The 17,992-nt window shown below is 43.9% G+C and overlaps 1 protein-coding gene across 1 annotated transcript in view; it reads left to right on the top strand.

The window, feature by feature from the left end:
- The window catches only part of LOC126481984 (nephrin-like), a 460,432-nt gene that overhangs the window by 297,102 nt on the left and 145,338 nt on the right, over window positions 1–17,992 (top strand). Inside the window, exon 8 of the mRNA XM_050105949.1 lies at window positions 6,102–6,398. Coding sequence (XP_049961906.1) covers window positions 6,102–6,398 — 297 coding nt within the window. The remainder of the gene's footprint in view (window positions 1–6,101; window positions 6,399–17,992) is intronic.

Genomic DNA, 17,992 nt, shown 5'->3' with positions numbered 1-17,992 from the left:
GTCAAACAGGACACTAGGAATATTGTATCCGAACATTACAGGTTTCATCTTCCTACTAATCCGCATTAACTCACATTTTTACACATTTAGGGCTACCTGCGATTCGTCACACCAACTTGAAAAATTGTCTACGTCGTGTTGTATCTTCGAACAGTTACTCAAATTCGACACCTTACGGTAAACCACGGCGTCATCAGCAATCAAGAGTAGAATACTGCTTACCCTGTCCGCCAAATCATTTATGTATATAGAGAACAACAGCCGCCCTGTCCAACTTCCCTGGGTCATTCCTTACGATGCCCTTGTCTTTGATGAACGCTCGCCTTTGTAGGACAACATACTGGGTTCTGTTAGTTAAGAAGTCTTCGAGCCACTCGCAGATCTGTGATCTTATTCGTTGTGCTCGAACTTTCGTTAAGAGCCTGCATGGGGCACCGTGTCAAATTTTTTCCGGAAATCTAGAAACATTTAATCTGCCTGTTGCCCTTCATCTATAGTTTGCAGTATACCGTGTGACAAAAATGCAAGCTGAGTTTCGCACGAGCTATGCTTTCTAAAACCATGATGATTCGTGGACATCAGATTCTCAATGTCAAGGAAGTTTATTATATTCGAACTGAGAATATGTTCAAAGATTCTGCAGCAGATAGAAGTTAGGGATATTGGTCTGTAATTTTCGGGTCCGTCTTTTTATCTTTCTTCAATATCATAGTCACCTGTACTTTTTCGAGTCGCCTGGGACTTTGTGCTGCGCGAAAGATTCACGATAAATGCAACTACGTAAGGGACCAATTCTGTAGAGTACTCTTTTAAAATCGAACTGGGATTCCATCCGGACCTGGTGATTTACTTGCTGTCAAATCTTTCAGGTCTTTCTCTTCGCCAGGTATGCTTATTACTATGTTGTTCATACGGCAGTCCGCCTGTTGCTAAAATCACTGTATTTCAATCATTACTCAGGTCTACACAGGTGGAGTTTGTTCGTACGCATAAGCAATACCTGTTACGCATCGCTTCACGAGTCATCTTACGTAACCCAAACGCGCTCAGCCTATCGACAGAGAGCTAATCATAATGCCAGCGCTGATCACCGCATGAAAAGTGAGCCAAAGAGGGCGACACGACTTGGAACAGTAGGGGTCGTCGGTGGCCGTGGGGAGCAGTAGTATGCATTAACCAGCCACCTGTAATGGAACTGTCAGCCAGAGCCGGGGGCTCGTGCCAGGCAGTTTAATCTAGCTCGAGGGACGGAACTTCAGCGATATCGGCAAATATTATTAGGTGGGAATGCTGCGCAGCACAGGGAAGCCCCGCGATGACGTCAGAGAATGACAGTTCAATAGCTGCATTCCTCCGGTAAAAAATATTCTACGAGGAATGTATGTGACATGTTCTCTCCACAGTTACTAGCTTTATGAGTGGCTTTTTTTTCGCTCGAAGATGTATTACATTTTCTGACTTCTTTTGCAAGCCAATTATTCCAATATGCAATTACTCTCAATATGATGCTCCTATTGCATATTTCTTAGCGTATGACTATCGTGGTACGTTTGAGGACTACTTTCGTACAACGAATACAGATTGAAATTAAAAGGAAGACTTTAAGCATAGTTATTAAGGACGTGGCTTTTCTACATGTTAATAATGGCAGTCCAGACATCCGTCTTAATGCATGTCCGAAGGAGCTTCGCACCGTATTTCTGAACAATGCAGCCATTACAATATCATATACATTGTGGTCCACTGTAGTGAACGGGCCAAATATCCCACGAAATAAGCGTCAAACAAAAAAACTACAAAGAACGAAACTTGTCTTGCTTGAAGGGGGAAACCAGATGGCGCTATGGTTGGCCCGCTAGATGGCGCTGCCAAAGGTCAAACTGATATCAGCTGCGTTTTTTAAATAGGAACCCGGAACCCCCATTTCTATGATATATTCGTGTAGTACGTAAAGAAATATGAATGTTTTAAATGGATCACTTTTTTTACTTTGTGATAGATGGCGCTGTAATAATCACAAACATATGGCTCACAATTTTAGACGAACAGTTGGTAACAGGTAAGTTTTTTAAATTAAAATACAGAACGTAGGTACGTTTGAACATTTTATTTCGGTTGTTCCAATGTGATACATTTACCTTTGTGAACTTATCATTTCTGAGAACGCATGCTGTTACAACATGATTACCTGTAAATACCACATTAATGCTATAAATGCAATAAATGCATTCGGCAATACGTGTAAAGACATCCCTGTCAACAGCGAGTAGTTCGCCTTTGTAATGTTCGCACATGCATTGACAATGCGCTGAAGCATGTTGTCAGGCGTTGTCGGTGGATCACAATAGCAAATATCCTTCAACTTTCCCCCATTTAATCGATGGTAATGTAAATGGTGCAATGTATGCTGATTTCCTAGCTAACGTTCTATCAATGTTACTACAAGATGTTTCACTGCATGACAGAATGGCGATGTACTTCCAACATGATGGATGTCCGGGACATAGCTCGCGTGCGGTTGAAGCGTTATGTTCAAATGTGTGTGAAATCTTATGGGACTTAACTGCTAAGGTCATCAGTCCCTAAGCTTACACACCACTTAACCTAAATTATCCTAAGTACAAACACACACACACATGCCCGAGGGAGGACTCGAACCTCCGCCGGGACCAGCCACAGAGTCCATGACTGTAGCGCCTCAGACCGCACGGCTAATCCCGCGCTGCCGCGCTGCGAAGCGGTTTGAATAGCATATTTCATGACAGATGGATAGGTCGTCGAAGCACGCTCACCGGATCTGACGTCCACGGATTATTTTCTGTGGGGAAAGGTTCCACGAGGTTGATTACTTGCTATATACTGAAAGTTCACACCGACCGGGTGTGTCACAACAGGCAGCCAATGGACCATGTCAGCGACGTTAAGTTGTCGTCCTCTTTTTTGTGAGTTACATCAAGGATAGCGTTTATTTTACTCCTCTGCCACAGACCCTCGAAGATCAGCGACACCGCATCGCAGCATCGCAGCAGCTGTTGCTGACCGTCACTCCTGATGTACTGGGACGGATATGATCAGAACGGAACTTCGATTAGATGTGTGATATGTGACGAACAACGGCCACTTAGATCATTTATACAAAAATAGTCAGAATGCTTTCAGAGTTTGTCTGTAACATACTGCATTATTCGTTACGTTGTTCATGGCTATTTACCGATATCTATTTCTCGAAACGTTTCACGAACTTTCAACAGGCTTTCGTCACTGTTCCTCACAAGCGTCTTCCAACCAAACTGCGTGCCTGTGGAATATGGCCTCAGTTGTGCGACTGGATTCGTGATTTCCTGTCCCAAAGTCACAGTTCGTAGTAACAGACGGAAAGTCATCGAGTAAAACAGAAATAATATCCGGCGTTCCCAAAGGCAGTGTTATAAGTCCTATATTGTTTCTCATCTACATTAGTGACATAGGAGACAATCTCAGTAGCCGTCTTAGATTGTTTGACGACGATGCTGTCATTTGCCGTCTTTTAAAGTCAACAGATGACCCAAACGAAATGCAAAATGATTTAGATAAGATATCTGTATGGTACGAAAAGTGGCAATTGACCCTGAATAAAGAAAACTGTGAAATTATTCACATGAGTACTAAAATAAATCCGCTAAATTTCGATTACGCGATAAGTCACACAAATTTAAAGACTGTAAATTCAACTAAATACTAAGGTATTACAATTAGAAATAACCTAAATTGCAAGGATCACATAGATAATGTTGCGGGGAGAGCAAACCAAAGACTGCGATTCATTGGCAGAACACTTAGAAGGTGCAACAGGTCTATTAAAGAGACTGCTTACACCACGCTTGTCCGACCTATTCTGGAGTATTGCTGTGCGGTGTGGGATCTGCATCAGACGGGACCGACGGATGACATCGAAAAAGTGTAGAGAAGGGCAACTCGTTTTGTATTATCTCGAAGTAAGGTAGATAGTGCCACATACATGATACGTGAATTGGAGTGGCAGTCATTAAAACAAAGGCGTTTCTCGTTCCGACGGGATCTTCTCATGAAATTTCAATCACCAGTTTTCTCCTCCGATTGTGAAAACAATATCTTGGCACCCACATAAATAGGGAGAAATGATCATAACGATAAAATGTGAGAGATCAGGGCTCGCACAGAAAAATTGAAGTTCTCGTTTTTCCCGCGCGCCGGTTGGTAGTGGAACGGTAGAGAGACAACTTGAAGGTGGTACATTGAACCGTCTGCCAGGCACTTTGTTTTGGATAGCACAGTAGTGACGTAGACATAGACGTAGACGGTGACGTAGACGAATAATGCTGTGTAAAGTGCGTATCCCTTTGTTGGAAATCTGTATTCATAGTCCCCACAATGCGTTTCGATGTGCAGTCTGTTGAATTACGTTCTTAGTGCCACTACGCTTTTCCAGCTCCCTTAATTGAGGAACTGCATACTTCGACTGGCAGGTATCAGCTTTTCGTAGAGGAAACAGAGTATATATTACAGCTTGACGACAAATGTCACATTTCACATAATTAAGTTTTAAATATATTACATACATGATATTATCGGTATAAAATACATTATGTTTTAAAAAAGATTTCATTATGATCCCTAGAAACAACAGACCCTCATATGTCTTTTTATTAATTAATTACTTTATTTTAAAAAATCTGCACTTACGTGCTCTTTGCAGCCGAGTGCTTAATGCAGATTTCTTGGTATGTTCGCTCTTACTCCACTAGAAAGGAACAACAAAGAGAGGGCCTTGGTCTCTGAAATTACCTCTTGTGATGCCCATGCACATTTTGTTAACAGATTCTTCAAGGGCAAGGACTTTTTCATTTAACGTCTCCTGCTCTAGATAATCTTCATCAAAATAAATAACCACCGCTGGTGTCGAAGTACCCTCTTTCGTTAATCAGCATTATGTATTCAGAAAGGTCTTGTGTTGCATGCAGCTTCTGCGAACCCCATTTCTATATTCTTCTCATGTTTAATCGACTCGTATGAGACTACATGCTGTCCAAATTGGCCTGCTTGTTTACGTTATAGTATCGTTTATTTAAAATACTCTGATACTCAGTCATGTGTTGAATGTAAAAACAAATTCTAGACATGTTCGTAGTGTTAGAATATTGTCGTCAACATTTTAAGGAACGTTACTATTAACACCTCACATCGTACAATGCATTATGCATTCTTTCTGTTTTATCCTCTCATGCCAACGCATGCCACATTCCAATCAGTCGTCAAAAGCAACAACTGAGTGCCTGAAAACCTGTGACTATGAGAAATTTCCTTTACGGGAAAATATATTTAGTACTTTTTCGTTGCCATATGAAATAGACTTTTGACAGCTTATTTAAGAGATATTACGAAATCATTTTTTTAAAGTAATGGATATGAAATGAATATTGAGGATTATGTATGTAAAGTAATCGTTGTCGGAGTTATATTTTGGAGTTTCGGTGGTACTTATTTTCGTTCCTTCATAAGTGATATATTGCTGTAAATGTGTGTTCCTTATTTTTGTTGTTTCATAGTGCATTTTTTTCGTTTATCGTATGACAAATCAGGTGTAAACTCTCTCTCTGTCTTGGACACACACACCACACATACAGTATTTTCTTAGTTGTTCTTACAAATTAAAGAGAGCATGACTACTTTTCCTCGGGTTTGATTTTAATTGTTCTCTAATAGAACGTATGTGGCAACTAGTTGATGTCTTTCAGTTTCTAGCTTCTTTTAGGAAACATGCATTCCTGTAGAAGTCTGTAGCACATTAACTAATGAGTGGTCAGTGTACATGAATCAGTTGCAGTGACTGTTTGCAAGTCAGTCCAATGGACTTGTTGTCAAATTGAAATCACCGTCAGTATGCTCCCTTCTTCCTCCGAATAGGTCCAGTTAACAAATCGATTTGTTTCTGAGAATCACAGTAGTAGGCGCATTGAGCCAAAGAGCTATAAACAAGTAAAAAGGAACAATCACAGCAACAACCTAAGTCTCACATGGCAGTGATTGCGGCAATGGAGTGGTGCTGTGTTATTCCGCATCTAATGCTGAGTCACTTGTGACAGGTAAGCCGGACCCAGCGAGCAACTGCACGCTGGTGAACCAGACGTCGACGTCGCTGCAGCTGGAGTGCCTGGAGGGCTTCGACGGCGGCCGGCCGCAGCGGTTCGAGCTGCTGGTGGAGGAGGTGTCCACCGGCCGGCTGCTGTCCAATGTCACCTCCCGCTGGCCATCCTTCGGCGTGGCGGGCCTGCGGGCCGGCCAGGCGCTGCGCCTCACCGTCACCGCCTTCAACAGCCGCGGCCGCTCCATGTCCGTCGCGCTGGACGCCTACACGCTCAAGGCTGCGGAGCTCCGAACAGGTGCGACCTGGCGACAGTGCCCGGCAGCTCATGCTGTTTATTCCTTGCATGTGTCCAAAGAGTTGGTGTTTGTTTCAAATTTCACGCACTAGAAAATGGTTCCAATGGCTCTGAGTACTATGGGACTTAACATCTGAGGTCATCAGTCCCCTAGAACTTAGAACTGCTTAAACCTAACTAACCTAAGGACATCACACACACCCATGCCCGAGGCAGGATTCGAACCTGCGACAGTAGCAGTCTCGCGGTTCCGGACTGAAGCCCCTAGAACCGCTGGCCACCGCGGCCGTCCCACTCACTACAGGTATGAGGGGTGTCTGTTGAAGCAGCTGAGGCATATACATGAATATTTTGGCGCGAAGGGAATAGAAATGAATATTTGATTTTGAACACATACTGGCTTCGTTGGCTGGTTTTAATTTTGCTGTTGATTAGCTTTGGGTGACTTTGTTCGTCTCCGAGAGAAAACAAATACATTTGCCTGCGAGAATACAAAATGAATTTGGCTCTGTTTTATAATCTTTCTAAAAATTTGCAAACTTATTAAATCCGTAACTTTATTGTTAATCTGTTGAATTATACGAAGTTTCCCTGTGCGTTAATGATCTGCCTAATAATTGTAATTTTCCTCCTATGTATGTAGTTCTTAATTCGTTCGAGCAATCAGTCATTCACAATATGAAACACAGTCATAGCTCATTCACTCAAAATGATTCAGAAATTTTACTTGTTAGAATGAAATCAGGCGATGATTCTTCTTCTCTGGAGGCTCGTGCTTTACGGCAGTCTGCTAATCTGTACAAATAAAATGCCTCGTAATTTTTGGGAGCGTTGTATAATCAGTCGGGAAACCTCAGATCAAGCAGATATTTGGCTTTGATGAAGTTTAACCTTCCGAAGAAGTGATGGAGCTCTTGGATTATTAAATGCAGGTTCGTATCCAGTCTTTGGGAAGTTCCCTTCTGATTAACAACTATGCAATATATCGATAAATATCATTAATTCTCAATTGTCAAATACACACCTTTTGTATAAAGGAGCTGTATATACACTCCTGGAAATGGAAAAAAGAACACATTGACACCGGTGTGTCAGACCCACCATACTTGCTCCGGACACTGCGAGAGGGCTGTACAAGCAATGATCACACGCACGGCACAGCGGACACACCAGGAACCGCGGTGTTAACCGTCGAATGGCGCTAGCTGCGCAGCATTTGTGCACCGCCGCCGTCAGTGTCTGCCAGTTTGCCGTGGCATACGGAGCTCCATCGCAGTCTTTAACACTGGTAGCATGCCGCGACAGCGTGGACGTGAACCGTATTTGCAGTTGACGGACTTTGAGCGAGGGCGTATAGTGGGCATGCGGGAGGCCGGGTGGACGTACCGCCGAATTGCTCAACACGTGGGGCGTGAGGTCTCCACAGTACATCGATATTGTCGCCAGTGGTCGGCGGAAGGTGCACGTGCCCGTCGACCTGGGACCGGACCGCAGCGACGCACGGATGCACGCCAAGACCGTAGGATCCTACGCAGTGCCGTAGGGGACCGCACCGCCACTTCCCAGCAAATTAGGGACACTGTTGCTCCTGGGGTATCGGCGAGGACCATTCGCAACCGTCTCCATGAAGTTGGGCTACGGTCCCGCACACCGTTAGGCCGTCTTCCGCTCACGCCCCAACATCGTGCAGCCCGCCTCCAGTGGTGTCGCGACAGGCATGAATGGAAGGACGAATGGAGACGTGTCGTCTTCAGCGATGAGAGTCGCTTCTGCCTTGGTGCCAATGATGGTCATATGCGTGTTTGGCGCCGTGCAGGTGAGCGCCACAATCAGGACTGCATACGACCGAGGCACACAGGGCCAACACCCGGCATCATGGTGTGGGGAGCGATCTCCTACACTGGCCGTACACCACCAGTGATCGTCGAGGGGACACTGAATAGTGCACGGTACATCCAAACCGTCATCGAACCCATCGTTCTACCATTCCTAGACCGGCAAGGTAACTTGCTGTTCCAACAGGACAATGCACGTCCGCATGTATCCCGTGCCACCCAACGTGCTCTAGAAGGTGTAAGTCAACTACCCTGGCCAGCAAGATCTCCGGATCTGTCCCCCATTGAGCATGTTTGGGACTGGATGAAGCGTCGTCTCACGCGGTCTGCACGTCCAGCACGAACGCTGGTCGAACTGAGGCGCCAGGTGGAAATGGCATGGCAAGCCGTTCCACAGGACTACATCCAGCATCTCTACGATCGTCTCCATGGGAGAATAGCAGCCTGCATTGCTGCGAAAGGTGGATATGCACTGTACTAGTGCCTACATTGTGCATGCTCTGTTGCCTGTGTCTATGTGCCTGTGGTTCTGTCAGTGTGATCATGTGATGTATCTGACCCCAGGAATGTGTCAATACAGTTTCCCCTTCCTGGGACAATGAATTCACGGTGTTCTTATTTCAATTTCCAGGAGTGTATATATATATATATATATATATATTTCCCTTTTAATCCTACAGTTTCGTCTCAATTATCTTCTGTCATAAATCTCAATAATCAGATTACAATTCTTCAAACCAAGCTCAGGCTAATCGGCACGAAGACAATCTCACAACCACGAGAGTGTGTACTACAAAGAATAATTATGCGCTCATGGCATAGCTATTGTATGAAACTACTTTGCGCATGGATTCTGCGAGTATGAAGATAGAAAATTAGTAAACGTCATTCAAGGGTAGAATTGTATCAGAATAATTCATCGAATATGAAGAGATATTACATAATGTTGTTCATGAAATGGTCCCTATGCGTTCCTGATTTTCGTAGCAAATTGATCCTGAAATGGAAATATCTTACCTCGTTATGTAATGGCTCGGAAACACTTGCTTGCTGCTCTCTGTGCGCCAGCTACATATCTCTAACTACAGTTGCTAAGAGCTTAGTGCAATGCTCCAGGCAACAAGTAAACTATTTTATACGCATCACTCAGTGAGACACTCTTCAAATAAAATCGATTTGGATTGAGGATGTGGACAATGCTCTTAGGTGTAATACTTCTTTAACAAACAGTTTTTAAGTTATCTGACATAATTTTACTTGTACGAAATTCGTCTTACAACACTCATTGATACTGGTAAAAGGCAACATTGATACCAAACTCCTACTCTCACAAATGTTAGACGAATAATCAATAAACATGTAAAAAACAATACAGTCAAATTTACTCATTCCTTAATGAAAAATCTAAATCTCCGTAATATGGATGTCTCAGTCAACAATGGTTCCAAGCCATGCGCGACTGAAATACAAGCATATAAAAAATATTACCTTCTTTCAACTTCATATGCTTTCCTAAATCATTACATGTCATTTCATTTTAAAACATTAATCGATTCTTTCTTCTCTGTTTCGCAATATTCAGACACAAATCATTTTATTTAAAAACAGGTTCACTTAAATTTACCCCTACATTGCCACTATTGCTCTAACAATTGAACTCTTTCGCTCCTCGCTGCCAAGCAGCGATGGCAAAACAGGCACATCTTCCAGTGACACAGGTACTCTCACCCAATACTGCGTGCAAATAATAAGCTATTCAAAATTTTCGCTTAGCGTCTCAGACATTCAAAGTAGGTAAAAATTCCAGTAACGCAAATAACAAACTCCCAATAGACCTGTTTCTAGACGAAAGAGACTGCAAGGAAATAATGACGTGCAGCCGCACAAAGAACTCCGGCAGGAAGTAATTATATCCTTCCTGTCTCTTTCCGCCGGCCATTGTGCCCGTGCGGTTCTAGGCGCTTCAGTCTGGAACCGCGTGACCGCTACGGTCGCAGGTTCGAATCCTGCCTCGGGCATAGATGTGTGTGATGTCCTTAGGTTAGTTAGGTTTAATTAGTTCTAAGTTCTAGGCGACTGATGACCTCAGAATTTAAGTCGCATAGTGCTCAGAGCCATTTGAACCATTTGTCTCTTTCCTATCACATTTCCTCTGTAATCCTTTTGTCCCAATTCATTAAATTAAATTCCATGTAGCTGCACAAAGGTTCAAACTAGCGACTACCTCAGAATATTTGTATCTTTTGAACTACAGAAAGTGCCCCTAACAGAAGAGTTTTGTACTGAGGCAGTCTATTCAAAATGGTTCAAATGGCTCTGAGCACTATGGGACTAAACTGCTGAGGTCATTAATCCCCTAGAACTTAGAACTAGTTAAACCTAACTAACCTAAGGACATCACAAACGTCCATGCCCGAGGCAGGATTCGAACCTGCGACCGTAGCGGTCTTGTGGTTCCAGACTGCAGCGCCTTTAACTGCACGGCCACTTCGGCCGGCAGCAGTCTATTAAAACACTGTACAGTGTAAGAGGTTGATGTCTCGGACTACGTTGCAGTATGATAGGCAGTGAAATTGACTCTGAAGTGAAGCCGGCCAGAGTGGCCGAGCGGTTATAGGTGCTACAGTCTGGAACCGTGCGACCGCTACGGTCGCAGATTCGAATCCTGCGTCGGGCATGGAAGTGTGTGATGTCCTTAGGTTAGTTAGGTTTAAGTAGTTCTAAGGTCTAGGGTACTGATGACCCCATAAGTTTAGTCCTATAGTGCTCAGAGCCATTTCAACCACTTTTTTGTTTTTGTTTTGAAAAATGAAGTCAGTAGATTAATAAATTCTCAGACTCCGCCGCTGGACACAACATGAACAAAATTGTTTTTAGTCTAATTCCATGGTATTCGAAACATTTATACAGGGTGTTACAAAAAGGTACGGCCAAACTATCAGGAAACATTCCTCACACACAAGGAAAGAAAATATGTTATGTGGACATGTGTCTGGAAACGCTTAATTTCCATGTAGAGCTCATTTTAGTTTCGTCCTCGATTCACCGCCATGATTTCATTCGGGATACCCAACCCGTGCTGCTGGAACATGTGCCTTTACAAGTACGACACAACATGTGGTTCATGCACGATGGAGCTCCTGCACATTTCAGTCGAAGTGTTCGTACGCTTCTCAACAACAGAATCGGTGACCGATTGATTGGTAGAGGCGGACCAATTCCATGGCCTCCACGCTCTCCTGACCTCAACCCTCTTGACTTTCATTTAAGGGGGCATTTGAAAGCTCTTGTCTACGCAACCCCGGTACCAAATGTAGAGACTCTTGGTGCTCGTATTGTGGACGGCTGTGATACAGTACGCCATTCTCCAGGGCAGCATCAGCGCATCAGGGATTCCATGCGACGGAGGGTAGATGCATGTATCCTCGCTAACGGAGGACATTTTGAACATTTCCTGTAACAAAGTGTTTGAAGTCACGCTGGTACGTTCTGTTGCTGTGTGTTTCCATTCCATGATTAATGTGATTTGAAGAGAAGTAATAAAATGAGCTCTAACATGTCCACATAACATATTTTCTTTCTTTGTGTGTGAGGAATGTTTCCTGAAGGTTTGGCCGTACCTTTTTGTAGCACCCTGTATAAAATAAAACGAATGGCGAAGATTAATAGAAAATCAAATGGGATTCTTAAGGACTTCAGTACTGTTTGTACAGGGGTTTGACAGAAATATGCCATAACTGCGAGAAATGCGTGCTTGAACATAAATATAGATTCTAGCTAGCGTGCGGGTTGCTTTGTTGTACATGACCATGAATGGCACCAGCGCAGTGTCCGCAGTACGTTGTAAATGTCAGTAGCAGCAGAACAGTGTTTTATGGTCTTATGAGTGAATTGTGTCCGAGCTAAGTGAATTCAAACGTGAGCAAATTATTGGCGCACGTTTGGTGACTGCTTTCGTAACGGAGATAGCCGAAAATTTTGGTGTTTAGCCAGACACCATACTGAAGACTTACATCGCATGCAGAAAAAGCGGAAAAACATCATCTACTAAGTCACAACGTGGATGACGGTATGTGCTGAGTGATCGTGCTAGACGCTCATTGAACAGGAATGTGATGAAAAATAAGCGGACGACAGGTGCAAAAATCACTCGAGAACTCAATGTCACGTTTGCGAACTCTATCAGCGCCAAAACAACACGAAGGGAGCTCCATAAGCGAGGAACTGCAGGGCAATGTGGAACTGGAAGACCACTCATCAATTACGTAAATGCTGTAACAGGAAAATGTGGTGCCAACGCCATGAAATCGCGAATATCGAACAAAGAAGAAAAGTCATGTGCTAAGATGAGTTTTGTTGTACAATGTTTCAACTTCCGGCCTAGCTTACGTCCCAAGACTGAAAAATCGCGGAGTTTCGGTGATGAAGTACGCAGGCAAATCGTGATATTCCATGGTCCCCATCGTTACTCTGCAAACTCCCCATGCTGCCAAGGGTTATGTGACCACTTTGGCTGATCAGGTCGATCCGATGGTACAGTGTTTGTTCCCCAGTGGCGTTGCTGCGTTCCAACAAGATATTGTGCCTATTCATACAGCTCGAATGATCTCAGACTGGTTAAGTGAACGTGAAGACAGATAGTTGAATCTCCACAAACCACCGCAGTCACCAAATCTCAGTATCATTGAACCTATGTGGTTCTCCTTTGGAGAGAAATGTGTATGATCACAAACCACCTCCACCATCCTTTATCCGAACTTGACACTATTTAGGAGAAATAATTGCGTAACATTCCCATGAAAACCATACAGTACTTATATTTATGCATTTCGAGGTGATTGAAAGCTGTATCGAATGCCAGCGTGTTTCCTACACCGTATGACAGTGTTTGTTGTTTCCCTATTTCTGTCCACTTCCGTATATAGTCATTCATGGCCAGATTTGTTTCTAATGGTGCGAACTCCGTAGAGGTAAAGAATATCTTAATTGAAGACGTATTCCCCGCGGGGGGTAGCCGCGCGTTCTGAGGCTCCTTGCCACGGTTCGCACGGCTCCCCCATTCTGAAGTTTCAGTCCTCCCTCGGGCATGGGTGTGTTTGTCCTCCTTAGCGCAAGTTAGTTTGATTTAGGTTAAGTAATGTGTAAACCTTAGCAGTTTGGTCCCATAGGAATTTATCAAAAAATTAAAAAAAAAGTCGTATTTCTGCATGTAGCTGTACATCCATTGAAATAAACACTGTATCGCGAATAGTCAATTTAAGGTACGGTCACAAGTATCACAGATATGAATTTCTATTTGCTTAGAATGAAAAATGCACGTGCATTTCCGGCTGTTATCACCGTGAAACAGTACACCACTCATTAAAGTACGATTCTTATATGCAGACCGAAGGGACGAATGAAAATTTATATCAAGATCGGGATACGAACCCGTGCCTCCTGCTCACTAGACAGATGCGTTAATCACTATCCTACCCTGGCACACTGGCTTTGCATAACTTCATGGACTACCTTACCACGCCTGCCTTCTCTGTCCAAATAACCATTCACGCCTCAGCCCAGTTAAATATTTCCCCCAAACTGCAACAGCGTTGCAGAGGCTCTCCAACTGTATTGGAATAGAGCCACAGCATAGAACGACACAGGGGATCGTGCCTGAGCCGAGGCGTAGGAGCTTTCATCAAATGAAACTGTACGGTTCCAAGGACTTTTTCCAGTCTCAAACGTCGATATGCAAGTGGAATGCACGTCTTTCCAGGAGTTAAAGGGATTTGTTGAACGTGGGAGAATCGGAGAAATAGGCAATGGCATTAGTTTGAATGGGGTGGGTGAAATATTTATATGGCCCTGAAGCGGGTGGTGTCGCTGTGGCGGTCGTAAGCAGCGCACCCATGCGGAATAACGCTTACCTGCTGCCCCGCCTTGTCACCAGGGCTCGAACTCCGTTTGAATATTTTTGGTAGTCGAACACCGCAATCATAATTCGTCGGACCACATTATACACGTTCATTAAGCTACTGTACAGTTTTTAGTTAGATACTGTCCGATATAGACACGCAGCTATAAGTGCCGCTTTGAGGAAATGACTTCTGCGAGATAACAGGCTACGAATGTCCGCAACCTGTCGTTTCCTTCGCAGTGTTCATTTAGACACTGTCTGATATGGATCACCATTACTGACAGTTGAAACCTCTGTAGAGTTTGAAATCGATTGTCACTGATAAAAAATGATCGTCCCCTCTAACTTCTGTTGGTTAGTATCTTTTTGGACGCACTGATCTTATGGCGTAATAAATGGTAATACAAGATCTCCATGTACAGCTACCACGTACAAACGTTCGCTCGTCCAACTAACCGAACCTGAAGACGGGAAAGTTGCATTTTTTACACCAACACCCAAGGAAGGAAATATGAGTAATTCACTGAAGTACAGACCCATATCGCTAACGTCGATTTGTAGCAGGATTTTGTAACATATTTTGTGTTCGAAAATTGTGAATTACTTCGAAGAAAACGATTTATTGACAAACAGTCTGCATGGATTCAGAAACTATCGATCTTGTGAAACACAACTATTTCTTTGTCTTCACGGGCTAGTGAACGACAGAGGGTATCAAATGAATTCCATATTTTTAGATTTCCAGACGACTTTTGACACCGTTCCTCACAAGCGACTTCTAATCAGATTGCTTGCTTATGGAGTATCGCCTCCATTGTGCGACTTGATTCATGAATTCCTGTCAGAAAGGACACACTTCGTAGTAACTGACGGAAAACCATCGAGTGAAACAGAAATATTATCTGGCATTCGCCCAGGGTGCGCTACAGGCCCCCTGCAGTTCCTGATCAACGTAAACGAGGTAAGATAAAATTTGAGCAGCCCTCATAGATTGTTTGTGGATGAGGCTGCCATTCCATCTTGTGAAGCCATCAGGTGATTAAAAACAACTGCAAAATGATTTAGACTAGATATCTGTATGGCGCTGAAAGGGGCAGTTGACTCTAAATACTGTAAAGTGTGAGGTCATCTACAATCCGTTAAATTTTGGTTACACGATAAATCACAAAAATCTAAGGGCTGTAAACTCAACTAAATGCAATTTATTGGCAGATCACTTAGAAAGTGCGAAAGGTTTACTGGAGAAACTGCTTGCACCTGTTCGTCCTCTTCTGGAGTATTGCTGTACAGCGTGGGATCCGCATCAGATAAGACGGACGGAGGAAATCGAAAAAGTTCAAAGAAGCGTAGCTCGTTTTGTAGTATCCCCAAATAGGGGAGAGATTGCTACAGACATGATACGTGAATTGGAGCGGCATTAAGAAAAAGGCGTTTTCCGTCGTGGCAAAGTCACGTTTGCGAAAATATTGTGTTGGCGCCCACCTACGTAAGGAGAAATAATCGTCATGATAAAACAAGAGAAATTAAAGTTCGCATAGAAAGATTTACTTGCGCCGTTCGAGGGCGGACTTGTAGAGAAATAACTTGAACATGGTTCGATGAACACTCTGCGAGGCACTTAAGTGTGAATCGCAGGGTAATTATCAAGATTCAGATGAAGATGTAGATGACACCGAGGACTACGCCATTAGTTACTGGGACATGGGAGAGTCCGCACTGATTCCCTAAAAATTTGGCCATGGTGACACCAAAACACGAAATATTATTTCTGGAATTCAGTTATATCTCCACGTCGATCCATGTTTGTGCACTGATCCGATAAAAACCCACTGGCACATAACGCCGCTGGAGGGGCACACGAGCAAAAGCTACCAGTGCTACACTAATTCCAGCCCTCCAAAGAAACTGGTGTGCCCTTTCATGGGAGAGAATAATATTTTACCCGATGGAGGGGCACACGAGCAAAAGCTACCAGTGCAACACTAATTCCAGCCCTCCAAAGAAACTGGTGTGCCCTTTCGTGGGAGAGAATAATATTTTACCCGATGAGTTATTAAAGCATCGTGTAGGGAGTCGCATTCATAGCAGCGTCGGCACCAATTAAAATACATAAAAAGTCTTGCATCGCCGTTGAAAGCGTCGTTGCCACTTCGGCGACCTTTAAAGCCCAGTGGAGAGCATGTAACTGGACGTTGGGAATCAGGTGGAGCTGTTATATCCACGAGCGCTAGCAACGAATCTGTCGGTTAATCAGAGTTCCAGCCGCCCTATAAGTTTCACCCTGCAGTGACACGGGACTCAGTATTGTATTCGCTTCACCATCGTCGTGATGTAGCTACTCACCGTTGGTTCTTGGTCTCAGTTTTCGCTATGTATCAGGTTGTCTCTCTCCAGAATACTCGTTGAGCTGTATTTATCTCTGGTGCCGTCTGCTGTTACCTGTTTCCTAGTTGCTTGTATTCTCGTCTCTCACTCGGCGTTCCAGACATGCTGGTGCAACCTCATCAGGTTTCTATCGGGTTGATCCCGAAGTTCGGTCGAATCTCTGTCACAATAAAAAGTAAAACGCATTAATACAATGAAAAATTCTTAGTACACTGTATTCATGTTGCTTGCTGCTAAGGTGAGTGCACTTTACGTGCTGAAGAATTAGCCACATGATTTGTGTTTACTCTTCAGCAGGGTACATGATTACGGATCGCCTAATAGGAATATATAGCTATACTAATACATTTTACCTTTGACCGCTGTGACACAGAGTATTTAAGAACATTTTTCCTTTTATTTTTGTTGGGGCCACAGAAAGAATGATACTATTTATAATTTAGGCTGCTGTAGTGCTTCTATATCCCAATTGCACGTTCCAGTCACATTAATGTGAGCACTGTCTGTGGTCGACATCAAAATACAACAGCCAGTGAAAGCGTCATCGCTGTGGAGGGTACATAAGGCGAGTCGTGTGTAGGAGAGGGGTGATGCGGACAACATTGCAGCCGTTGTCATAAAAGAAAACCAAGCGATATATTTGGCCTCTAAAAAGACATAATCATTGGCTTTCGCATCAAGGGTGGAGCCATTTCCCAAACGGAAAAGTTTGTAAACTGTTAACCTGCCACCGTGCTAAAAGTATACCGTGCATGGCAAAATGGCGCTATCCAAAACCACCAACGAGCACAACGGGTCGTAGACTACCGGGGTAAACAACGGCTGTTGACATATACAGACGAATTTTCGTGAACCAGTTGAGCGGTTGACTGCCCAGATGAACCGAGAGACTACCGACAGTGTCTCATCAGCGACGGTTCAACGATCGTTGCTACAAATGAGCCTCACCGGTGGGTGCCTTTTGCACCCATGCTGACTGCTGTAATTTGCACATCAACATCGCAACTGGTCGCCTACTGAGCCTGGCGAAAAGTGACCTTTTCAGTTGAGTCATATTTTATGCTCCATCGGAACTGTGGCCGTGTTCGTGTATGGTATGAAACGTCTGGAAACAAAGGCCCTACAACAATTGTTGGAAGGGTCCAGGCCGGAGGAGGAAGTTTTATGATATGAGGAATGTTGTCGAGGCATTTCCTGAGTGATCTCATTATTCCTGAAGGCACAAGTATGCGTCTGTTCTCGAGAAGCACCTCCACCCCTATACACAGTTTGTTTTTCCCTCGGCACGATGCCATCTGCAAGCACGACAGTGTCATGTGTCACACTAACCGCAATGTAAGTGCGTGATCCGAAGAGCACCTGAATGAGTTTACCGTATCTCCAGGCCGTCAAACCTCCCGGATTTAAAACCAAGTGACAGTCTGCGGGACGACCTCGATCGGGCTGACAGCGCTTTGGATGTTCAACCGAGAAAC

The sequence above is a fragment of the Schistocerca serialis genome, chromosome 5 (assembly GCF_023864345.2).
Source record: "Schistocerca serialis cubense isolate TAMUIC-IGC-003099 chromosome 5, iqSchSeri2.2, whole genome shotgun sequence".
Lineage (NCBI taxonomy): Eukaryota > Metazoa > Arthropoda > Insecta > Orthoptera > Acrididae > Schistocerca > Schistocerca serialis.
This window is presented reverse-complemented; position numbering and strand designations above follow the sequence as displayed.